At 31.7% G+C, this 27,742-nt stretch overlaps 1 protein-coding gene across 1 annotated transcript; it reads right to left on the reverse strand.

Annotated features, from left to right (window-relative positions):
• Positions 1-5,297: 5,297 nt before the first annotated feature.
• Positions 5,298-26,362, reverse strand: LOC143084221 (ficolin-2-like). The gene is made up of 5 exons (XM_076260631.1): positions 26,347-26,362; positions 17,111-17,238; positions 16,333-16,429; positions 14,894-15,058; positions 5,298-5,591 (listed from the first exon to the last, which is right to left on the reverse strand). The coding sequence occupies exons 1-5, from the start codon at positions 26,360-26,362 to the stop codon at positions 5,320-5,322; spliced, it is 678 nt and encodes a 225-aa protein (XP_076116746.1). The 3' UTR covers positions 5,298-5,319.
• Between the last annotated feature and the right edge of the window lie 1,380 nt (positions 26,363-27,742).

The following is a 27,742-nucleotide window of genomic DNA, read 5'->3' on the forward strand; positions in this document are numbered from 1 at the left end:
AAGTTGACTTATTTGTAAATCTAACTTTGCCGAACATTATTGCTGTTTACAGTTTATCTCTATCTATAATAATATTCAAGATAATAACCAAAAACAGCAAAATTTCCTCAAAATTACCAATTCAGGGGCAGCAACCCAACAACGGGTTGACCGATTCATCTGAAAATGTCAGGGCAGATAGATCTTGACCTGATGAACATTTTTACCCCGTCAGATTTCCTCTAAATTTTTTGGTTTTTGAGTTATAAGCCAAAAACTGCATTTTACCCCTATGTTCTATTTTTACCCGTGGCGGCAATCTTGTTTAGTTGACCGGGTCACGCCACACATTTTTTAAACTAGATACCCCAATGATGATTGTGGCCAAGTTTGGTTGAATTTGGCCTAGTAGTTTCAGAGGAGAAGATTTTTGTAAAAGTTAACGACGACGGACGCCGGACGCCAAGTGATGAGAAAAGCTCACTTGGTCCTTTGGGCCAGGTGAGCTAAAAAGGGGGTTAAAGTGGTTTTTGCCCCGATTACGTATGTTGAAGGATATATAACTTTACCCCTGTCCGTCCGTCAGTGCGCTCCTCTTTCCGTACATAATGTTGTTGGTTAGGTTTTCGGGTAGGTCTGTTACTCAGAAACAAGACATTGTGTGGCATTTATTATTGGTCAGTTGATGGATCATGAGAAGTACTGCATGGTTCACTAATCATTTAGTCACTTTGATCTACATTTTACGCATGAATGAATCTTGTTAAGTTTTGAGTTTAAGTCGATTTCTCGAATACCAGACATGGTGTAGCATTGATACTTGGTCAGTGGATAGCTTTTTGAAAGTACTACAGGGTTCACTTATAATGTGGTCACTTTTACTTATATTTTACGCATGAATGTCTTTGTTTAAATTTTGCAATTAGGTCCATATCCGATATGCTAGACATAATAAGGCATTGCTATTTGGTCAGTGGACAGATCTTCGGAAGTATTGAATATAAACACTGTAAATGAGGTCACTCTAACCTATATTTCACACTTAAATGATCTGAATGTTATTATATTTTGCTTTAAAACCAATATAATGAACGAGCTAGGCATACCGTGTCTCATAGACACATTCTCCAGTATTTTTTTAAAACTTTTGTTTGTGTTTTGATCAACGTTAGTCATTAAGGAATGATAAGTAATATTCGGTCTGGGAAACGAAGAAAATGGGGAAAATTTATACATGTTATAATAAGCTTCTTTTTTTTTAACTTTCGAATGTGAAATTGAGGTTTTAACCAAGATTTGATAACAAGATAAAATAACTGTTATTAAACGTTACATATATAAGGAAAATAAAAACAACTCATGCCAGACATATTGTGCATTGGAAAGCAGTAGTTTTAATGAACATTTATATGATGCAATTAATCTCATTAAATTAAAATCTGTTCATGAATGTATCAGAACAGATAGTAGTAACTTATTTATTTCCTACTTTAGGAACATAATTATTCCCAAACTCTTTTGTTTCCACTGAATATCAACCAACTTTTTAGATCAATAATGACTTCTTACCTCGGAAACGATAGGCTAAAGCCTTGAGACACATATCCTAGTAACATAATGCCAACAATTTCCTTTTTCCCATTGACAGGGAGAAAGATTAATATAAAACCAATATTGTTATCGAACCTATTTGCGTATAACTACAATCATGTTGTATTTAATGTTGTTCGAAAAAAATATGTTAAACTGAAAGCTATATGACGGATTCCCCAGAACTTATTTAAAAGTCAATTAATTATTTTGTGTTTTTAATTTAACTAGCCATCGACAACATCAGTGATGAGCCAGTTTTTATTTAGATTTTTTTTTATTCATTGGATAACAATTCAAATATATCGAGACAATTTCTACATATTGTCATTCCTTGTGGGTTTTGAGCTATAAGTTGTGGTTTCATTATTTGTATGTTATTGTGCTGTTGTCATGTGATGTGGCTCTTTGATTATAAGTTGTGGTTCTATAATTATATTCTACATGTCTATATTCATATGATTAGTGAATTTTTTTATATGTTGTGGTTCAATTGATGTTTTATTTCTAATTATTATCTGACAAACATTTTCTAGGGATAAGCGAGACATCCTCCATTTTATGAGCATGTACAAAGCAAAAAGGTTTCCATTTGGATGAAAATGAATTTTCTTAAACTTTACTACAATTATGTACGCTTGGAAACACAAAACAGTAGCCTCCTATCAAAACAATGTAAAAGAATTCAATGAAAATCGTAAACAACTAACAACAAAAAACGTATTCATGAGAGAAAATTTATTCAGATAAGCCATACAAATCATCTGAACATAAAACGTGTTCCCTAATCAAACTAGATTTGACTATAGGATGTACTTAGGTGAGGTTTCGGAATAAGTGTGAAATGTTCGGAATCCTTGGCGTTTTTCCATGTCATGCAAGGTAAAATATTTTGCCCCATTACACCTATTTATTTTTTAACATACAGAAGACTTAATAGCTCATTAAAAGGTCATTTGACAAAAGTTAAGCAAATTCTTAACTTTCGTACTTTTGATTTGAGACCCAAATAATGCCAATTCAAATATAAGGTAAAAGTCCGAGTCAGCCTTTTCCGCTATTTTTTATAAATCAGATATCTCGAAAAGGAGCACCATGACCTATATTTATTTTTAGCTTATTTCTATCCTTAACTAATACTCTTCCAGCTAAAGTATCAATTTTGATTTCTTAATTTATTAAATTTTAACTTAAATCACCTAAGTACATCCTTAAGAAAATAATAAAATAAATCAGAATAAGTGAAACACTTTTTTTTTATTATGTAGGCAGCCATTATAAGATCCGTAGACATTGGATACTGTGTAAATTCAATTAATTCAATTGTTGCTATTTAAAATAATAACAATGTACCAAGTTATGAGGATATCATTTAAAGGAATAACAATTCGACAACAGCAACCCATTTACAAATTAACTATGAGTGGAAACGGACATTTTAGAATATCGTATAAAGTCATAGGTGTTTACTCTATTTGCAGGTGCAGCTATTTTTTTTTTCTGCCAAGAAATTTAAAAATTGATATTGAAAAAAATAAATAATCTTCTTTGTTGTCATCAGTTTAGTTTTTTTTCCTGAACGTTAGTCGGTAATTTTCTAGATTCATGTCAAGATATGAAATCCTTAACTTTGCGAGTTGTAGCCTTCGTTTCAAACTCATTGACATAGATACGATCAATATATATATATATATATATATATATATATATATATATATATATTTAACATCTTCAAAATTTGACTTTAATGAAACTGTACCAATTGTAAAAAAATGTACCGATAAACGTTGTATGACTTGTCCAAATTTAATAGTAGGAAGTTCAATTTATTTCAAAAATGGAAAACATTTTACTGTTAAGCAAATTAATATGTCTTGTAAAAGTTCAAACGTCATCTATTCTATCATATGTTCAAATTGTGAGGAATTCTATGTTGGAGAGACAAAAAATGAACTGCGGACTAGAATGACTTTACATAGACAGCAAACCAACCATGAAGATTTAACACTCATCAGGGCAAACGACCATTTCCATCGTTGTTCTAATGGACGATTTAAAATATTTCCATTGTATATGGTCAATCGTCAAAATGATTTTCTCCGGAGAAGAAAGAAGAATTATTCATAAACATTCTCAACCCGGGATTAAATGATAAATGATATTTTAATTTTAACGTAACATTTTAAGAGGCTGTCCAAGTAAATATCAGGCAAATCATATGATATGGGTGGCACAACATAATTTTTTTCCCACTGAATTTTTAGTTCCAAAGCAATGTTTATATCATACAAAGGATGTATATGTCAAAGATATTTTTGTATCAACAGTGGATGGATCAGAAAATGATTTTGAAGTTCACTAACAACGCAACTAAATTTTGTACAAAATGAAGAGTTATCTCCCCTTTTCAATGAATTTGCAGTGCTTTCTATGTATTTTTTTCTCTTTATTTGTTGTTGTTAATAAAAAAACAAAATTTAACCCTAAGAAAGAATGAAATTGTGATATGAAATAGATCAAAAAAAATTTAAAACAAAATATGTCATGTGCCATCCACTGCCTGGTTTTTCCATGGACACCCTCTTAAAGTCTTAAAATGACATTAGTAGTCTCCCTTGTATTTGTTAACGTCATACTATTGTTAACGTCAATCAATTGTTTTATTTATATACAAGTCACATTACCTGAAGATCTGCGGAAGCAGTGAAAGTACTAGTAAAAAAGTGATGCATTGAAACCGTTATTATCTTTTAATAATTTTCTTATATATATATATATATATATATATATATATATATATATATATATATATATATATATATATATATATATATATATATATATATATAATATATATATGAGTCTAAAAGATTGTGTAACAATACCGATAAATAGATGGAAAACAAAACACTAAAAAGTGTTGAATATCATCGCACAAAGATGGAAAAACTGAACAGATAATATAAATTATACAATAATTGCAAATATTTCGGCTCACAATCTTTTAGACTCATATAATTTTTCCTGTTTGTGTAGTATTGTCAATTTTGATGATCCAATACCTATTAAGTTTACTGGTTGGTTGATTCTTATAGAGTCTATATATATATATATATATATATATATATATATATATATATATATATATATATATATATATATATATATATATATATATATACAACTCGTCTAAACATCAACCCAACAATGTTAGATCTGTAAATTTGCTTTCGCAAATTTTTGGTTCTTCCCTCGCCGGGATTCGAACCCATGCTACTGTGATATCGTGACACCAAATCGCCTGCACTAAATATAAGAATGTTTAAAATATTTACAAAATGATGAAAATAAACGCAATATTTTGCTAGACCAACTAGCTTTATCAAGCGTGCATCTATCCAGGTGAAATGTAGATGATAAGAAACTCGGTGTGTTCTACGACAAGAAAAACCTTAAAATATGCATTATCTATAACATAAACCTGTCTCTTTTAACATGGTTAATAACAATGTCAATTATAAACACAAACTAAAGCTGCATAGTTGTACAGATATTATGTACTTTAATAACGAATAGGAGTTTGTAGATGTTTAGTGTAGTATAAGTGTGATAGTCAAATGATAGTATAGGATAAATCAAATTTGATCTAGAGATTATCGATGTGTACATGTAATCTGTATTAATTCCCTGCCGAAGTAATGTCTAGTCCGATGTTAACAGGAAACTACTACATCAAATACTTTTAATTTTTTAAACAAAATATAATGTGTAGTTTGAAACTCTACGCATCATCATCAATGATCCTTTCAAAGAATAGTTTGATCCTTTCCATGAACGCCAATAAACTCCTTGATGGGCGGAGTCTGGAGTCTTTTGAAAATACTGACCATTCAGATCAGATCTTACACAGTAATTGAACCACCAGGCTCCAGGAAACATTGTAGCACAGTGATTAGGGTGGTTATCGTTGTCGCTATCCTTCGTTGAGAAACGATGGCCGTTATGATGTGCCAAGCTGTTACCTGAAATTATAAAAACTCCATAAAAAATTGAACCTTACTGATTTGTATTTGCTCTTGTTTTTTAGAGGAACATTTAAATAGCTGGATGTGTAATAATGTAAATTACAAACCTGCTCGTGCATTTTTCATTGTTATTCAACGCAAAATAGTTATCTAAGAAACCTGGGACGATCTCATTTCACAAAGGATTTCTATTGTCTACTTATTGTACCTCGAACTTATTTACCCGATGTAGGTCTTTAAGTTGACGTTCATTTACTCAAGGTTAATTGGGCATGACAAATTAGATACGCCCTCTTAAAGTCAGGGGGTCCGAAATAGGATTGTGAAAAAACACCCAGCAAAATACCTTAATTTACAATTTAAGAATTTGTTTGATTCAAAATGATTTTGGTCGCTTAAATATCGCCGATCAATAATCAGGCGGTATTTTGTGGAATTAATAATCTGTAACAGTTAAAGTGTTCCGAACCGGGAGATGTTGGCTGCAATAGGAATTTATTTATAAAAAAGTCCATATCTCATTTACTTATAGTGGCCGATTGTAAATTCATGCCGTTTTATTTATGGCATTCGTCTATCGTGGAGAAAAAAGAGTGAATTAGGGCTAATAGCTTAACTTAAGAGTTCGATCATTATGGTTCAAATCTATTCTATTACGTATACGGCATACGTTTTACCTCTAGCGAACGCTCTGCCTTATTGTAAAAAAAGTGCCACTCTAAATTTGTAAGGATTTGCTTCATATTGATGAACTTGGCATCTAGCATATGCATGACATATTTGCCACTGTACACAAAGGAGCAATCAATTAATCAGCTTCATTTAGTGATGTATAATCATGTGTCCTCAATTGATTATAGTCTCAAACAGTTTTCCAGTTTTTATATATTTCATTATTATTTACATTTGAATTTTTATGCGTAAATCTTATCATTTCTTCTATCATTTTTCTCTTTGCATTTTGTTTTTAACATTAAAAAACGTTGTCGTAGTACACATCAGGGATTACATTGTATAATTTCCATCAAAACTAATAGGGGAGGGGACTAGAACAGAAAAACAATCTTCATTGAGTGGCAATAACTCATATATTGAAGCTTACAATGACGGCTGTCACGTCTAGGTGACAAAATTTGCTGTTTCAAGTTTATTTGTATCTCAGACTGGTATAATAGTTGTCACAAAAGCAAAAAAAATGATAAAAAAAGGTTGACAACAATTTATAAAAAGATTCAACTTATTTTGGGCGTTTGACTTTTTTGTATTGTCTTGCTTGTCGGTTTTGTTATATTTTTTTTTTCATCTACTATAATTGTTCTAGCAAAAGTCACAAAAAATGTTTCTTAAAATCAGCCATGCGATTTATTTGAAAAGATTTAGCTGACCTTTCTTGTTGTTTACACATTTCAATCATTCAACTCGTGCGTAGATCGTCTTTCCCTCTTACGTATTTTTAAGGTATAGATAGCGTGAAATTCTCACTGCACCAGGCATCGGATATGCATTCATATTATATTTTGATCGGACAAAGCTGCGTATTTATATATCCAATAAGCCAAACGAACGCACCCATTTAGCAAGGGTATACTGTGGGACGGGAGAGCTTCAGAGATGTCAATATTTCTGTACCGAAGCGAATCATTTGGTTTTAAATAAAAGGAGATAAAGGTATACATTAATGCGACAGCAACCCAAAGACACAGTTAAAAAAATATTTAGAGTCAACATTCGGTCTTTTTTTATAGAAAGATGTGTATATACAGAATAATAAGCTCAAAACCGACCTATGACTAAATAATAGTTATACAGAGTTAATTCAATAATATTTTTCGTCAAATATTATATATCCGAAAAGGCACAATTGATTTAATATTATTTACCGTCAAAGATATCCCAACAATCACAAGTGTTTGGTTGAAAAATTTCACCTGCCATATTTTAATTTTGATCGGTGAAAATTTAAGAAGTTGTAATATAAACCAGTAAAAGAAAAACGCTTCACTGTTACTATAACGGTAAAATAAATAATGTTAATGGATGACGACCAGCGGCAAATACATTTGATATTCAGGACGATAACATATAAATATAATAAGAGTATTAAGCCCGTTTTTTTACTAGACTGACAAGCTGGGTCGTTTTTTTTTTTTTGTTTTTATCGTGCAAGTTCATAAGATATTAGTTCACAGGAAGAAAAGTCACCCGATCCGCCCACATCTCCGACTCTGAGCCGGCCAGTCTGTGCTCTTACTCCAAGATGCCACGTGTTTAGCGTTGAAATAGAATAACAATTGAATTAACGTCTTTGTTTGACCCGTTCGGGATTCGAACAATTTAACTCCCGCTCTCGAGTCAAACACCCCCACACGAGACCAACCAGGAGAGCGGTAGTGATCGGTAGTACAGAATATCATACCAAAAACTAAAGAACAATACAGAATACACCTTCACAGAATTCTCACGGTTACAAAAGCAAGCTTAAAGTATCTAACCTAAATTGGATGCGTGAAATTATATTGTAAACTACACGTCAACCTGAATGATCGACTTCAGGGTAGATTTTATGGATCAACGCTCTCGGCAAATTAAAAACTCTTACACCTATTATTTGAGTGGTCCGAATATTGCCAGCTGTTTCAAGTCTAAATTTCTGTCCTTATTCAATATGCCCTCATTTTCCAGTGGTATTTTAAAGTTTCACGTCCAACCTCACTGTCGACCTCCTATTGTACGACCTACCTATTGTATTTAAAATTTATGTGTTATAGTCATTGTTGTGAACGTTAAATATCGCGGCAGTACCTTTTTGTAAACGTAACGTCGTTCCCGGCAAATTTGACAGTTGCCGATTTAACGTTACGAAATTCCGCGAACATGTGGCGTTCGAATAACATCTTTGTTTTCTAGCTTGTTATGAATCCTACATTTCTTTAGTTACTTGTATTTACATGCTTTATATCGTTGAATCGGTGTCGAGACGTACGAAATTATGCTTGCTTTCTTTATAATTCATATGTATGTACGTACTGACAGTTATTTACATGATTTAACCTTGACCGGCAACGGACTATATTCTTACACGCAAGGATAAGGCGTGCTAAGTATTATAAAAACCGGATTTTTCTTATAACGAAACGAATTTGAACCAAGCTTGAAAGAATACAAGAGGTAATAACGCATACACGAAAAACACATTCAAACGTTTTAACATATTGTATTTCATTTACCTGTATTTATTATTATTGATAATAATAATCTCTGATACTTTTAAAAGTTGTTTAGTCATTATTTAATATCCAGAAACCAAAGATATTGTTTTTAAATTAAAGATTGGCAACAATCTTTACACTGGTGGCAGCGAATTTAGCTTTCTTTTTTAAGAAAATTTTAAGAATCTACGTGAATATTTTATTAGGCACGCAATTGTTAAGTACATAATATTGTTTCTGTCCATATTTTATGATATTTGGTTACACATAAAAAAAAAAAAAGACACTTCAACAAAAGCTGAAAGAAATAGATAGTACAGTTGGTGAATATAAATTAGATTATAGTATATATTTAAGTAATTTTAAATTCATCAAGGATAAATTCTAATCCAAGTTGAAATAAAATAGTTATTGAGTTTAAAAGATATCAACAAGGATAAAGTTTAATCCAAGTTGAAAAATAATTATATAGTTAGTTAAATTCTATATCAACAAGGATAAATTCTAATCCAAGTTGAAAAGGAAAAAATATATTAGTTAGTCAGAATCTATATCAACAAGGATAAAATCTAATCCAAGTTGAAAAGGTTATAATTTAAAATTCAACAAGGATAAATTCTAATCCAAGTTGAAAAGTGATAATATAGTTAGTTAGAATATATATCAACAAGGATAAATATAAATCCAAGTTGAAAATAGTTAAGGGTACAATTCAACAAAGATAAATTTTAATCTAAGTTGAAAGTTTAAATTTAGTAAAAGTAAATGCCATTATCAACCAGGATAAATTTTAATCCAAGTTGAGTTTGAATTTAGGAGTCTATTTTTAACAAGAATAAAGCTGAATCCAAGTTAAGTATTAGACTATAATTTTTCAATAGGGTCCAGTTGTAAAAACTATAGTCTATTTCAAAGTTGTAAATTAAAGTCTATTTCAAAAGCTTCTTTTTTACAACAAGGATAAATATAAATCTAAGTTGTAGATAATAATATTTGGATAAGGTCAAAGTTGAAAAAATTATAGTCTATTTCACAAAATAAGATATATTCATAATTTAAAAGGTGTTTATAAAGTAATACATAGGAAATTCTTTTTCAATTTCAACAAGGATAAAAGGTAATCTAAGTTGAATAATTCTGAAAAAGTACCAGATTAACAAGGATAAAGTTTAATCCAAGTTGATTAGTAAATTGAAACTCTTGATTTCATTTAGCAATTAAAAGTAAAATGTATAATTTAAGAGACAGATCTCGTAAACCACAGGGGTCCAATTCACTTAGTAGGAGAATTACCACATTAGCTAGTCCAATCATTCCCATTTGGTCTGTTGCATCTACAAATATTGGTACCTGCTCATTTGGTGATGTCACTTCTTATAATTATTTAGCCTCAAACCAGGCTATTAGTTTAAACCAGGGGGAAATAAATACAAGCCCCATGCCATTTAGTAGTACGGCGAATAATATTCAAAGAGGAGTAAGCACAAACCCATTTCTTTTCCCAACTCAAAGTAAGAGTGATAGTGCTATAGCGACTATAACAAAAGAAAAATCTTGTGAGAGTGATGAAATAATAAAGATGAGACAAGAAATAGAGGCATTAAGAAATGAAAACCTTCAGATGAAAAACAATACTCAATATTTCCCTCAGATGAAATCTGACCCTGTTATCAGCAGTCAAAATAGTTATGAAACCCAGCAACGTTCAACAAACTCCTGTAACAATATAACATTACCAGAGACCCAGCAACGTTCCACCAACTCCTGCAGTAGTATAACATTGCCAGAGACCCAGCAACGTCCAACTTCTCCTATAATAACACAACATTGCCAGACACCCAGCAACGTTCTACACATACATACATGGATACAACATTGTCAGAGACCCAGCAACAACCATCATATGCCTATGCAAATACGACAATACCTGAGATCCAGCATCGTCCAAACTATTCTTGTACGAGTACAGTCATGCCTGAAATCCAGCAACGTCCAGACTACCAGCAGTCTCCAAACAATTCCTCAGTACCAAACTGGTTACCTAGGCAACAGTATGGCAGACCACAGCAACAGCACCATATTATGAAAACTCCAAGATAGACAATGGGAGAAGAAACAGAGTGCCATTTTACAACGGCAGAGATCCCTGGAATGCCTATTTTATGCAATTTGAACTTATTGCAGAGATCAACAGATCGGATACTAATACTAAAGCCATTGAATTAGTAACCGCACTGAAAGATGAGGCAATGGTTTATGCTTCCTACCTTTCACCAGAGACCAAAAGATCTTTCTTTGGGCTATGTGCAGCTATGTCAAACAGATTTGGTGACCATGGATATCCAGAGACGTATAGACAGGAATTGCACACATTAAGGAAACAGGACAAAGAAAACATCCATGAATATGCTTCCAGAGTAGAAATGCTAGTCAGACGGTCATTTCCTACTATTGTCCAGCCGGTATTCTATACTTGAACCAGTTGTTGAAGATAGTAGAAAAATTATGGTAGCAAGTACGCATGCAGACATGTGTAAATATATAGGAAATATTACAAGTGCAAGTTATAAGGGTAATCAGACGGACAAGGTCGATGTCCAAATGTTGCCTGAACTTTTGCAACATGCTACAGAAGATAATTTAAGTGTTACAGATGAAAATGTTCCAGTTACTGAAGAAATTATAAATGTTATAGTTACAGAAGAGGATGGAAACATGTTCTGTCAGGAGGAAAAGATAAGTCAACTTAAAGAAGGTTTACATAAAACAGATTTAGACCAAACTACGAATGAATTTGAGAATGAGGAACATGTAACTCGAGATACACAAAAAGATTGGAGGAAACGGAAGAAAAGACGAAAAGTTGACACAGAAGCGAGATAGCAGAAGAGAACACAGAAGGAGCAAAGAACAGAAGAGGACAAAAAGAGACGAACCAATAATACAGTGAAGTTGTTGGAAAAGAAGACGTTGAAAATTTAAAAAAAAACATTTATTTATATTGAAAAGACACAAAACTAGACATTTGTTGATATTATTTATATGCATATTGTTTTGTATGCCGTTCGTACAATTTAATCATTATGTATACGTGTCATAGATCGTGGTAGGTTATTCGTGATTTAGATAAAAACAAATTTTCTTAATTTTAATATTCTATTGAGACAGCAGGTGCTTGTTTAAATTTTGTTCGATTGTATATAATGATTTAATCTTTCGTAGGTATTTAAATTTCGAGACGAAATTCTATTTTTGACGGAGGGCAGTGTTGTGAACGTTAAATATCGCGGCAGTACCTTTTTGTAAACGTAACGTCGTTCCCGGCAAATTTGACAGTTGCCGATTTAACGTTGCGAAATTCCGCCAACATGTGGCGTTCGAATAACATCTTTGTTTTCTAGCTTGTTATGAATCCTACATTTCTTTAGTTACTTGTATTTACATGCTTTATATCGTTGAATCGGTGTCGAGACGTACGAAATTATGCTTGCTTTCTTTATAATTCATATGTATGTACGTACTGACAGTTATGTACATGATTTAACCTTGACCGGCAACGGACTATATTCTTACACGTAAGGATAAGGCGTGCTAAGTATTATAAAAACCGGATTTTTCTTATAACGAAACGAATTTGAACCAAACTTGAAAGAATACAAGAGGTAATAACGCATACACGAAAAACACATTCAAACGTTTTAACATATTGTATTCCATTTACCTGTATTTATTATTATTGATAATAATAATCTCTGATACTTTTAAAAGTTGTTTAGTCATTATTTAATATCCAGAAACCAAAGATATTGTTTTTAAATTAAAGATTGGCAACAATCTTTACAGTCATGAACATGCATAAAATATTTGCTACTGGACGTAAAGCAAACAACAATCGACCAACTATATTGATTTCTCTGTACTAGTACTTAGCACACAAAGACAAGATCTTGTAAAATGCTATAATCGGAGTTCAGTATTTTTGTGTTTTTACTTTCTACAATTTCCATAGTTTTATAGATTATAGTATATATTTTTATGGGTTTCTGTTTGAGGGGGGGGGGCTCTTCCGTTTATTACATAATAGACTGCTTATTAACAAATTCAAATATTTTTTACTATGGTTCTTATCTACTGTTTTAATACGATTTATAACATATGATTGTTTTTGTCAGGCAAGGATAAAACTAAGAAAGATAAAAGGTTTGTTTTCAGGTGTTTTTGCTTCATTTAGAAATGAAATGGGAATAACGGCCGACTAAATTAAAGAGTTTGTTTTCATATAATGCATTGAACTTGCGAATATATCCCACCTCACAAGTTTTGATCAGGCCAGTGAAACATAGTTTAATACGGTTTTATTCATTGAAGTTTGCATGCATAGTTTTTATTTAAAAAAAAACACAAATAAAGCAAGATTTATTAATTAATTGGACTGAATAGACAAAACTAATTATTTAACGTAATGCAGGAAAATTCCCAAATTTCCAAATCAGAAACAAAAGGAACATTTACCGGATGAATATTGTGAAGGACCTTATACATCTAGGTCTGTCCGATTAGAAGTTCTGAAACAAGCTGTAGCTAATTGTTGGAAGAGTTTACTTACTGTTTTCTAAGGTCTGATCTTTACGAATATATTTCATGATTACTGATAGATCAAAAACATCAAGTATATATAGCATGAAGTTGTTGGGCATTATATTCATTGGTCAGTTATAAATGAGGTCTGTATGGGGTTTTGTTTGCCTGATTAATTATATAAGAAATCGTTATTTTGAAAAGTTGGCTAAAAAAGAATAAATTCCCCCCTTAATTTTGTAAAATTATCATTTGGTGTTATTTAGATGTCATTTTTTTTTTATCATAAATAAATAATTATATGATGTAATGCCATTAAATCGGTCCGTTATCATTTCAATTTGGTAACTGTTAGTTGTATATATCAGTCTGAGTACTGTTTAACTATCATTTAAGTTGAACATATTTAGACTCGTCCAGTTCAGAGGAATTAGGTTTCTGCAAGTTCTTTTTATGTACTTTTCTTGACTATTTTGGACGGTTTGTAAGTCAGTAAAAGTTCAATGATTAAGTTATTATTGACATTCAAAGACCTCCTCACAAAAAGGGCTGTTCAAATCCCCTCGCCCTTCGGGCTCGGGGATCTGAACACCCGTTTTTGTTCGGAGGTCTTTTAATATCAATATTAACTTATCATTGAACTTTTACTATTACATGTACATATTCAATTTTAGTGTTCACTTTGCGTGAGCCCATCCCCGTTTTGTTAGGGATCGCTTTGCTCAAGTTTTTCCCATAATAATAGTAAGTTAAGGTATAAATTCCTTAAGGAAGATAAGATATAATGTCGAAAAAAGGAGATATACCGGTATCCTGATTGTTTGAACTTTTAAATCCCAGGCTAATTGTTTTAATTAAATTAATAAACCTTAATAAAAATCAACATTCTATCCATAAAATGATTCACGTTTCGTCTAATCAAATCATGCTTAATTAATTACATTGTACCCATACAACTAAAAAGTAAAATTATAAAAGTACTGAAATCAGAGGAAAATTCAAAATGGAGCGACCCTACTCAAATTGCAAAACCATACGATCAAACACATTAAACGTCTGGATAACAACTGTTATATTCCTGATTTGGTACAGGTATTTTTTATGTATGAAATGGTGGATTGAACCTGGTTTTATAGCTGGCTTAACCTCGAACTTGTATGACAGTCGCATCAAATTCCATTATATTGACAACGATGCGTGAACAAAACAAACAGATTTAATAGGTAACAAATGTCAAATATACAGTGGTCAACATTTTGTTATAATCTTAATAACTAAAATAAAGCATACTCATATGGGACAAAGAAGCACAAAATACATATAGACCAAGTATATAAGCAAACATTAAAGACAAGCATACACAAATTTACCATTTTACAATAACACAGTGACGGGATGTACAGAGCCACGTCATATATGTAACAAAAAATCATAAAAAGGCATATTGACAAGACACATAGCAAAAACTAACTCTGAATGTTAAAACAAACCTGAACATAATTGTATACGTACCTGCAGTACCATGGTATTCATTAGCGGTTAGTTTGAACTTTGAACTTTCATCTCCAATCGAAAACACTTTATATTTTGCAAATGCAGTGTTCCCGTCGAAATCGATTAAATCAATCCTCATTTCAAAGTTGTTTTGTGAAGTTAGAGAGTGCAAATTATCGTTGCCTAAAATAGACAAATTAAAAAATATAAAAAGATATGGGATGATTAGTTTAAATATATCGGTATATATCGAGGTCCTGCTCCATATGTGACACCCGTCGTGTTGCTCATATTATTATAAACCTGGCGAACACCCTTATTCGGTAGGTCACATTTATGCAAAGGAAAAAGGATTGTAGAAACGACGTTAGGAACATATCGATATCATCTGTGAAACGGTTATTCCATAACGGTCAACCAGCTCGTGATTGGTCCGGTCTTGATTAAATAGCTTCCCTTTAAGCAGTGACCCTCTATCATAGAAATCATGACAGGACACAAGCCTGGGAATTTCGTATTAACTGGGAGATATATACTCCATATACAGACGCTTCTGGATTGTTGCTACATAGAAATGGAAAGTTCACAGTTTGGAAGCTAAAATCCTCTGTTTTGTCAGAAGGAACATAGAACAGACCTATGCTTATCAAGGATTTCCTCTTTAGTAAATGTCGTGAGGTTATATGTTTAGATAACAAGTGAATTGTCAATACCGAATATCAAGCAGTTCACGTAATGAGTTTTACACACACACACACGATGTTGTTTGTTGGCTTTATCTGCAGGGACAACAACACATTTGTCATGAAAGTAGGACAGTAGTTTTGCAATATTTTGGGTCTCTGAAGATTGACGTATCATGGATATGGATAGACCCATTTAGTTTCTCAACTCTGATTTGTATCAACGACCTTATAATACAGCCTTTGTCTATTTGGGAAGAGTATTTACGGCTTTCTACTTGCGCTTAGCCAATTACCATGATTACGCGGCATAATCCTCGACTGAATCCTTCAGTATTTTGAAGTTTTATTTCCATTTGATTGATTTAGCCTCACGATATTTCGGACCTTAGGATAACACATTTCACAGGGAATTGTTATTGACAATGTTGAGGAAACCGGTACTAACATGACTAACGTGGTCAGTCTGATGATATTTTCTATCAAAAGATTTTCTTTAGAAACCATGAACAAAACTGATATATCCCTGCATGTTCTTAACCTGTTTTGATTGGTGACGAAATCTTTATTCAGATATTTTATATTAAGCTACTGCCGTCAAGCACTTATCAAATGAAAATAGTACCCACTACAGTTTGGGACAGACTAGGTGTATAATTAAATCAACGTACAGAAACTAAAAATAAAATACCGGATTTGAAAAAAAGACAATTGATTTAACTTTCAAATAATGGTTAGTATAATTGTAAATGCTTTTAATCAATGCAAACTAACCGAGCCAAAACTCATGACTCGGGTTCCCAAATCCTGCTTTGTACTCATTCCATCCGCGGTAAAAGTCAACGTAGCCGTTTTCTCTTCTTTGAAAAACCTGTAAGAAGAAATAAGTCAATTTGATATGAGTGGTGCATTACAATCTTAGAAAAGGTTCGGTAATCAAAATCTGAGGATTTTAAAGTAAAAACATGTTAAACGTCTATTCTGTCAATATCAGAATACGCCTTGTTCTTTAAGATGTAGCAACAACAGCAAAGCAAATTAAACTGCGAAAAGTGCTAGACTTTTGAGGGTGTTTATTTTTTTTTTTATTTATTCGCTTTTGAATTATCTGTTGTTTTTTTAACGGTTCTCTTAAGTTTTTTTTGTTTATCAATCTGTTCTTTTGAATAATAATTATACATGTTTTCCTAACTTACGATGGTAGACTTCGATTCAGGGAGTAAATACTTAAAATGATGTATGCGTTTGCCAAAAAATCAGTTTTATTTATGTTTTTTAAGCAAGGTAATTACCAGCTCAGTAGTTAGCACTTCGGTGTTGACATGCATCTCAATTATAATTATGGTCATTTTTATAAAGTTACTATTTTTAAAAGTATGAATTATTCGAAAGACTCAGGATTTTCTTATACATGACATAGATTACCTTAGCCGTATTTAAGACAACGTTTTTGAATTTTGGGCCCTCTTTAATGCTTTACATCTTTGTACGTGCCACTATAGAGTCTTAAATACTTTTTGTTTTATCATTTCGTAACTCTAATCTAACTAACCGTCCAGTGTCCTTCGTCAGAATTCATTTCACAATAAACATCAAATCCTTCTGTTTGATTTGGAAACACCTTATATACACCACTTGGATATGTGTCAGGAATATCATTACAGTCAATAGGTCTATCTTCTACAATGAGACAAAACATAATGATGATATAATAAATTCTGAAATACTATTTACTTCATCTTATTATAAAAGTGTCCTTTATCGCCAAGTCTCGGTCGAAGCTAGTGATGCAGAATTTCAGGATGATTGGAGCAGACTATAGTGTTTTCATTAAAACAGAAGGACACACATTCTATTCCGAAGTAGATGGGATTGGTGTAACTTAAAAAAACAATATTGAGACTAAACGTTTGCATTTGTATCGTTATGTACTCAAACAATTATACTTTTTTTAATTATATAACTTTCAATATGAAATTATCCATAACAAAATGGGTAAGAAAAATACTAGCGAAACAAATAACTTAGATCATGAAAAACATTTTGATGTTTAATCCTTTTGCCTTGGACCACGATTCTTCGCCATAAAAACATATCCCTTGAAATAAAAACATTAAGTGCATATATTATTTGAATTCACCTAGACTTAAATTATATAGAATAAGATAATAGATAACGGTCACGAAAAACAAAAACCAGAGTTTAATTAGTGACCAAATTAAAAATAGAGAGATACAAGGTTTAAAGAATGAAAAATCGTTACACTTAATCATATATAATTTTGAATAAAGAAAATCCGTTTTTCTCCAATCCTGCGTTGCCTTCGTACATATTCAGGTTCTTTTATTATACTTTACTTATGCTTGATTAATATTTTAGTAATGGACATATATATATGGCAAAATAGTTTGTTTTCTCGTTGGTAGGTCGGTACTCATACTTGGTGTGTTTTGTACCGATCTGATGAATTGGGTCCGCAGTAACTGCTATGTTATTCATTAGTATGCTTTACGTGTGGTAGTGTCGCTGTCGGCAATCAAGTTTGTGTCGTAAACATAGTTATTCTTCATTTCTCACGCGTACATTGTATCACATAGACAAAAAATAAAGTCTTACAGATTGTAGGTGACGTCTCTCAGTTACAAAGCAATACAGGTAATATAGTTTATTATATACCTCACGTAAATGTTTTTTATGTGGCATGACTATATACAGATTAGGGCGTTATAAAGCCTTTGCAACCTTGACTGACATCGATGACGAGATGTCATATATATTAAAGGTCTTATAAAGCCTTTGCAACTGTGAGTGATATCGATATCATCACGGATAACTGATACAGCAAGATTGCCGTTGACCATATTACACATACAGTGTATCTGTATTTAAATCATGTACGACTAAGTACATCATAATAAAGGTTGTAAGTAATGTCTCACAAAGTCATACTTATAAGGGAGCAACCATTTGATTTTCAGGGGGAGGGTTCGGATGAAAACTTTTGTCCTATAGTGAGTGACCCATATTCGCCGCACAATTCGTCCATTTCTACTAACATCGATTGTTTAAGATTGTTTAAAAACACCTGCATATTTCTTTATATGTGGGGAAAACCTTGGAAATGGGGTAAAGATGAATATCAAAAGCTCGAACATTACAAACAGCCTTTTCCATCTATTTAGGCTAGTGCTTGTTAAAGGAACACTAATTTTACATAAATAGCAAAACGGCAAAAATATGCACCACCCACTTTACATTTTTATTGATCACTCTATTTGTTCCAGCATTTTTAGCTCACTCTGGCCAAAAGGGTCCACTGAAAGCTTATTTCATCACTTGTTATCCGTCGTTGTCCGTCTTCTGTCGTCATATGTCGTCTTCAGTCGTCGTCTGTCGTCATATGTGTCCTCCGTCGTCGTTTGTCGTCGTTTAATATTTAAAAAATCTAATTCGACCATTTTTGAAAGTAGTGTATTATGGACATGGGTTATTTTGTCGAAAACTTTACAGAAATCTGAGATGACATTATCAGTTAAGAGACCCTAGGAAAATAGGATTTGCATGAAAAGCCATATTTGAAACCATTGTTTAATGATGTTAAAAAATAGATAAAAACATGATTTGGTTTAGCAATACATGTGGTTTTGCACCAGAATTAAAAGCTTCTAAGTCTGGGCTACAGGCTACTTGGTATGGTAGGGAATTCCACAACCTTATTGTTCTAGGAAAAATGAATATAAATGATAGTTTGTGGGAGAGAATGGCTATATAAATTTATGTTCTTTAGATGGTATTAGGTATGTATTTACTGGGATGGAGACTAATTGGTGTTGAATTTTATATAGCATGGTGACGGATGCAAGATTTCTTCTTTGTTGTAATGTTGGCCATCTTAGATGTTTAAGCATGGCTGTTACACTGCTTTGATAGCTGTATTGGTTGAGTGTATACCTGGCAGCTCTTCTCTGTACCATTTCAATATTATGTATTTGTTGTTTCTGCCAGGGGTACCAGACGACACTACAGTATTCTATTTTTGGTCGTACGTATGTTTTGTAAGACAGTTCTTTTGTTTTTATGCTGTTAGTTTTGACGTTTCTTTTAAGAAATCTCAGTGATGCATTTGCTTTGTTCGTGATGTCATTTATATGAGAATTCCATGTCAGATCGTTTGTGATGGAAACGCCAAGATATTTTGCTTTGTTTGTTGATTTTAAAATATGATTATGTAATGTGTATTTATAGATGATTGGTTTATGTTTTCTTGTTATGTGGATGATTTCACATTTGTCTGTGTTAAAGGACATAAGCCATTCTTGCTCCATATGTTCCAGTTTATGTAGGTCTGATTGAAGGGTGTGACAGTCATCTAATGATGAAATTGTTAGATACACAATTGTGTCATCTGCAAAGAGGCGAACATTACTTTTGAGGTTGTCTGGCATGTCATTAATGTAAATTAAGAACAGACATGGTCCGAGAACAGAGCTTTGGGGAACGCCTGACAATACAGGACAACTATTTGATGTGTGACTGTCAACAACTACTTTTTTGGATCTATGTGATAACCATGCCTCTATCCAATTTGTTGTTTTGTTATTTATTCCCATGCGTTTCAGTTTTAGGATAAGTCTTAGGTGGTCCACCTTATCAAACGCTTTTGAAAAATCCATGACAACTACGTCAGTTTGTTTACCGTTTGCCATATAATCAAGTATTTGCTGTGTAAAAGTTAAAAGTTGTGTTTCACACCTAACTTTTGATCTAAAACCATGCTGCAGTGGGTATAGTGAATCGTGAATGTCTAGATGTTTCATTATGGATGATACAATTATATGTTCTAGTGATTTACTAAGGATACAGGTTAGAGAGATGGGCTTATTTTAGAGATGCAGGTCTACAGTTTTCAGCAGTATGTTTATCTCCATTTTGAATACGCAAGATATGTTTGACTTTAGCGTACATGCAGGTTATTGTTCTCTTTCTTAGATATCTCCCTTACACAGTATCATTGGTAAACATATAAAGCCTTATCCGACGCCTTTTTAAAGAAACGATATAAATTGATGAATGATACATTTTTTTGGTCTCCCTTTACCTCCTGAAGGTAAGTATTGTATTGATTTCTAGGATCTATAAATTTGAACTGGCATTGATGGTATTTAAGTAGATCTGCAGTGTACTAGTATTTCAATAGATATTTATCAAATATATATTAGCATAAAATTTATCACGTATATATACATTCAAGTTTTAAGTAATCCATCTGTGTCAAATTTGAAGATAAGACTTATGCAGCAGACAGTCTATTTTCGGTTTGGAGGACTGTTTTTCCGCAATCTTTTTTTTTCTTTTTTTGTCAGAAACATGCTTCATTTTTAAAATATGGTAGTATTCTCAACTTTTCAAAGCCTAATCGTGGCAAAGTTAATATACTTGTACGTTGGGTTATAAATTTTCTGCGGTTACCTTCAGTTGTACAATGAGAAGGATATGATTGTGTAATAGGCGGCTCAATACGGAGCTTACCAATCAATGCGTGATTTCCGGAACGTTTGCGTGTGATTTATTGTCTGTCTGCGTTAGAACCTCAAATTCCTCATATGATCTTTAGATTGTTTACATGACTTGTGCGGATTTATGGGACCTATCAAACAAATGCACTCAAATCTAAAACAAACTTTGTTTGGCAACATTTATCATGAAATAGTGCAACAAATAGCTATCATATTTTTGTTGTTACTTCTCTATTTCTGGACACGAAATTTATCATATCATTTTTGAAACAACTAACATGGACAGTATTCATTCAAAATGTTCCGATTTCCATTCTCGATTTTATTTATGCATATGACTGGGTCCATGTTTTGTTGATTTGCTTTGCTGCTTCAGTTTTTTGTCAAGAAATTGGAGCAATGTAAACAAAATTTACTTGAAAGATTCATTTATAAACAAAATGTGGTTTATAATATCTTGCAGCGGTATAATCGACAGTTTAAAAGGTTTCAAAAAGATGTATCACAAACTTAATCAAAGAATTTGCCAAAATTAATGTTTATGTATTTCACGTATCTTAACGCATCAAAATTGATGATATTGTGAACTTTGGTCTCGAACTAACATTTCAGCAACATTGTACATGCTTTTACGATTGTTAAACTTCTAATAAACTATTTTCATATTAAAGTTTTTTTGTTGTTTTTTTTCAAATTTTTGATGTCACCATTTGGTTAATCTTACTATTGGGTAGCTAATTTTAACTACAATATACTCTAATACCCTATGATTGGATAGTATGGCCCGAGAACACAGTTATTTCGTAGTGCATTTCTTTTAGACAAACATGCAAAACTAAAAAAATCACAACGCGATATGTAAAAAAAATGTTTACAGTTTAGTGTATTACTTTTGTGACCAATTATAACAAACTTATAGAAAAGTCTATCATCTCTAACTTAAAGCATTGATAATTTTATGTACGGGGTCTGTGATTCAGTGCGACAGCTTCAGGCATACTGGTTTTCTAACTGGACCAAATCACTACTTTCCCTTAGAACACATAACTCAAATATTTTTACATGTTATTTCACCCTTTACTTACTGTTACTTATGCATTTAAAATAAAGAAATAAATGTGGAAGTTGTATGCTAAAAAAATGCAAGTTGTACATTGTCTGAACTAGGGACTCTTGAATCTAAGAACAATGTACCAAAAAATGTATCTCAGGTGGAGAGTTGTATCATTGGCAATCATACCACATCTTCCGTTTTTTATATTATAGCAGATTGAAAAAAAAATTCACTACGGTAACCTCAATAATATAATTAACATTCTTAATACTCATTCTCTGTAAATACGTAAACGTTTTCGGCACACATAGTCACCGATCTTTCTCAAACTTCTGAATTGTAATAAATTTAGACCATTTAAGACATAAATATCGGAAAAAATATTGAAAACTTTTTTAAATCTTCATAAAACTTGACCTGACCAGGCCACCGCTGACATTGACAGACCCAAATAAAAAAGCTTATAACTTTTTTCCTTCTGAAAAAAAAAAATATTTCAAATTTTAAATCATAATAAAGTTTTATCATTCAATATATAAAATCGGAAAACATTATTAAAAAATTCCGAAAAACTGATCTTCCTTACTTTTTTTATTTTTAGTAATTTGTTTTGACATAAAGACAGAAAACAATCAAACAGGATTACACACATGGACAGTTCTAAATATGGTCTTAAAAGATATTATCATATTACTTCAACTCTAAATAGCAAGACATAAAACAAAATATAATTATAATGTTTGTACTAGTTATGGAATATTTAAATCACCGAGGACAGATTGTAATGGCAATCATTTTATATCTATATATTCTTTTTGTGTAGGCGATAAGAAATTCACTGTATATTGTTCTATTCTTATACAGTATTTCAAATATGTAATACTTCCTTGAACAGAAGGGTTTTCTCCTGAATTTTTACAGCTATAAATATAAAATTGTAAAATCAACATTATATGTTGTACAACATTACATGGGGGAAAAAATTCCCCAATACCAAAAATAGCATCTTTTGCCTCTATATTTTTAAGGCTAAAACCACATTTTAATAATGAATTTTTAAGTGCTATCAAAATATGTTTGCTGTTTATACATTCCCAAAAGATATGCAGTAAGCTTTCTTTGGTTTCAGTGCAAAAAGTGAATTCTGTTTCTGTTAAACCACATTTATATATATAGAAAATAGTTTGTGGATACAAATCTATGTAATAACTTGCACTGAACATTTTGAAGTTTAGTGTTTTTGTTGCAGGAAATGCCATCGATTACATTATCCCCCAATCATCAATTTAAAATATGTTATAAATCTTTAGACTATTTGTGTTGTGATCTTGATGGATTTTCTTTAATATTTTCTAGAAATAGTTGATAAAAATATTTACATTGTTTTTCTATCATTTTAAGTCTGTCTACAATATCATTTTCAATAATAACTTATCTACCTTGATCTGAAATTGTTTTCTTCTAGATACCTGGGTTGCACTAACAAGTCCATAATATTCAACAAAAATTGGTTTTAACTGCATAATGAGTTTCAAACTGTTCAAATATTTGTATGTTTTTTTCGTCTGAGATTAGATTATTTTTAAAAAATATACCATCATTACAATAATTTTCATAAATAAATAGCTTTCCAACTAATTTTAATGTTAATATTCAGCTAAATGGGTTGATCAGAATAATCATGGGATTGTTTTCATTTTTCACCTTTGCTGGCTTCAATTTAGACAGATTAAGAATATTGTCCTTCCAAAAAATGATTATCTTTGGTGCAATTTTTTCCATACCCTCTTTTGTTAGGTACAATATGCTATGCCCTCCATGTTTTTCTATATAACTCAATAATACAATTTTCCAGGGGGAAACATTCAAGTGATCTACCAATTTATAAAGCCATGACATTTTAGGGACAACCAAATTTTCTATATGGGGGAATTTTAAACCTCACTCATCATAATTATTTATAATAATCTTCCTTTTTTTTGGTCTGGTTGTCTATCCCATAAATTTTTTAGGAAAATTCTTTGTATTTCTTGCATAACCGGAATTGGTGGATTTGGAAGTACTGTCAGAACCTGTACCAAAAGTGGGAGAGCCAAAGTTTTTATAACTATGGTTCTGCCAATATATGTCATGTTTCTGTATGACCATAAATTGAGAAGACTTCTTATGCTTTTAATTTTTTCTGTATAGATTTCTAAAGTTTTATCCTCATTTAAGAGATTGAAGCGACTTCTCAATAGTTTAAACTTTCCTGATGTATTCCAAGATAATTTCTTATTTGGTAATAGTTTTTCATTACTGCCCAATCTTGAGCCAACCCATATGGATTCAGTTTTATTTCCATTTACCCTCAAACCAGCACAAGCAGCAAAGTTATCAAAAATGTGCATGCTTGTTCAAGAGATTCCTCATTATCATCTAGAATCAGAAAGGAGTCATCTGCATATTGACTTAGTAAAAACTCTGAGTCGTTTACTGTGACATCAGATAGCTTTGGGTCATATTTGAAAGCTGCACTAAGAATTTCCAACACAAGGATGAAGAGATAGGGGGATATAGGATCTCCTTGTTTAACCCCCCCCCCCCCCCCCCCAGCCAAAGTAAAAAATTCTGATAAATGTCTATTATTTTAAATTGCACTTGTAATGTCTACAAAGTGTGGAAACCATAACAATCTAAAGATTTTTTCAATAACGGACCATTCGACCATGTCGAAGGCTTTTTCAAAGTTAACCAGTAATAGTAATCCTGGAATATCTTCTTCTTCTAATGTATCTATCAAGAGGTTATAATTAATTTGCTATGCAAGCAGATGCTTATTTAGAGTCAACACATAGTAAAGTAGTTGGACGTCAATTTTGATGAAGTGTTTTTCTTTTCCATCCTTTGGTAGACATACTATTAACCCTTGTCGCTGACTTACTGAGAAATTACCCTTTGTAAGGGTCTTATTCAGCCAATTGACAAGTGGACATTTTATGTCATTCCAGAAAATGTTTTAGAATTCTGCAGTAAATCCATCTATGCCTGGTGACTTTAAATTTTTCATATTTTAAAGGGCAATACTGCATTCTTTTGAGGTAATTTAACCCTCACAGAAATTAATCTCTTTTCTGCCAGATTTATTTAAGAATGGGTTATTTTTATTCATGAATGTGGCATTCTCCTCATCCCTTGGGTTAGAACTTTTGTACAAAGATTCATAAAATAATGTTTTTATTCTAAGTATAGCGGTTAGATCTTGTAAACTTAATTACCTTACAAGAGTAATTTTGATATTATTTTTTCTGTATAATGTTTTTTTTTCAAGATTACAAAAGAAACGTGTATTTTTCTCCCTTTCAACTTGCCATTTTGCCTTTGCTGTTACTATAATTCCATTAATTTGTTCTTCTTTTAAAATTTTAATTTATGTTTCAGTCTTTTCAATATCAAGTCTAATTTCATCCGAATTATTAAAGACAAAAAGGATGTTTAAATTTTCTAAATTTTCAAAAAGCATATTCTCCATTTTGTCTCTTTCTTTTTTCTTAAAAGAAGAGCAAGAAATGACTGTGCCCCTTATTTTCAATTTAATAGTTTCCCAAAGTAGTTGGTTAATTAATTTTGTATGCCTTATCAAGGTTTTCAAGATTTTTATTCGGATTGCATTCATATTCAGATATAACCTCTCTAATATCATGCTTGACCTTTTTGTTTATAAAATCAATATCCTTCAATAAACTATTGTTAAATTTCCAAGTCCCTTTTCTCCTGATCTGATTAATATATTTGAGCTCAAACCCGCTGGTGAAAGGTCAGATATATAGCTTATCCAAATATCTTATGTCACAACAAACGACGTTAAGTCGGAAGAAATACAAAAAAATCAAAACGAACTTGTTTTTTATTAAGGCCCCTCCAAGAAAATCTTTTAACTGTAGGATTTTGTATCCTCCAAATATCTAGCTAGTAAGTCTGAATTATTCATCATTTCATGACTTTTAACTTGAGCTCTGGGATTATTCTCAGTCTGATAGTTCAGAGTATCAATACTATAGTTTTGTACTAGATTTCAGTCTCCAACAACTATAACTAACGAATTTTCATAAACATGATAAAGACAAATTTTGCTTTCCGATGAATGAAAAAATCCAGGACAGTCCTTATTTGGATCATACAGTGCTACAAGTGTTAACCTATAATCTTGAACAGTAATATCTAAAATAATGAAATTACCATTATCATCTACCATCTCATAATGTATTCTAAATTCAAAAGAATTTTAAACAAGACTTCTTCTTGTCTGCTCATGTTTGAGTAACTACTAATTTTACCTGTATATCCCCATTCTTCAGGCCATTTATTTTTATTTTCTAAACAACTGTGAGTATCAACCAACACCGTAATATCATAACGTTTCTTACAAATTGAAAAAAAAATCTAATCTTTTTTACCTTATTTGCTAATCCCCTACAGTTTACAGAACCTACTTCTATGGATGCTATAGATATGCATACAAAATGTTATCAATATAATAACATAATATCCACATACATTACACACTTTTGTGTTGCTATCTATCCCAAGTGATTTATATAACTTACATGTTTTGCATACTGTACACCAAGATTCATATCTTGTGTTGTCTTTAATAATTTTGGTTGTGTGTAGGTACCCCCTGATGAAGCCTTGTAATCTAAATGAATTCTGCCAATATGAATTTTCTGCTCATATAAAGTAAGATCTAAATTAAAATACCAAAGAAAATTTAAAAAAAGATACTGATACTAATACTAATAATAGTACTAATACTAAAAAAAATAATGATAAACTTCGTTACAATTTTTCCCTTGTTGTGGTTCCGGTATTTATATCTTAAAACAAAATGAAGAAAAAGAAAATTGAAACGCATTAAAGTGCATGTGTGTTGTAGCCAAAAGTATTGCTAGGATGTACAAAACAGTAGTTTCAAATGTCTTTAGCTTATTTATTTTATCAATATTTTCATACATGACTTACTATATATAATCAAAGTATCTTTCTAACGTTGACAATGACCTGACCAACAACAGCTATGAACTTACCGATGAAACTTTCTGTGTTTTTTTATATGATTAAAAAAAAGAAGGAAACATATATGTTTTTGTGTAACGTTGTCTGTGTCCTGATTGTTGTACTACCTAATACATTTAAAATTATATCTTATAGGATTTGCTTAAAAAATACATTAAAGTTGAATGGTAAAGTCTGTATCAAATAATTAAGAAAAAAAAACTGGGGAAACCAGTTTATGGTACTATAACTAGCACAGAGTTATTTGAACTTTTATAGTATTAGGTAGTATATTGTATTTTACTGTATTGTAAACTATTTCGTATATTACCGGTTATAATTTGACACGTTTGATCAAAAATATAAGGTAACACACAACATGTTTGAAGTAGGCCATACATAGTACTGCAACTGACATCGAAAAAGACGCTTAGTTAACGAGTTTAATGGTCCGGAATAACACACGGCTGCAATTTTTTTTAAATGATAGAATAATATCTATATTTTAATTTCCGTCGGGTCGTAAAAAGTTTCTATGGTCACATTTTTGTATTTTATCCCTTTAACGGGGTTACCCCTC

Source organism: Mytilus galloprovincialis, chromosome 7, assembly GCF_965363235.1.
Source record: "Mytilus galloprovincialis chromosome 7, xbMytGall1.hap1.1, whole genome shotgun sequence".
In the NCBI taxonomy this organism is placed as follows: Eukaryota; Metazoa; Mollusca; class Bivalvia; order Mytilida; family Mytilidae; genus Mytilus; species Mytilus galloprovincialis.

What these genes read in the sequence shown, in the direction of transcription:
- LOC143084221 (XM_076260631.1), bottom strand. An exon ending in CTGACGAAGGACACTGGACG is followed by an intron (nt 16,430 to 17,110) that starts GTTAGTTAGATT and finishes TTCTTCTTACAG; the next exon opens with GTTTTTCAAAGAAGAGAAAA. An exon ending in TGAATACCATGGTACTGCAG is followed by an intron (nt 5,592 to 14,893) that starts GTACGTATACAA and finishes TTATAATTTCAG; the next exon opens with GTAACAGCTTGGCACATCAT.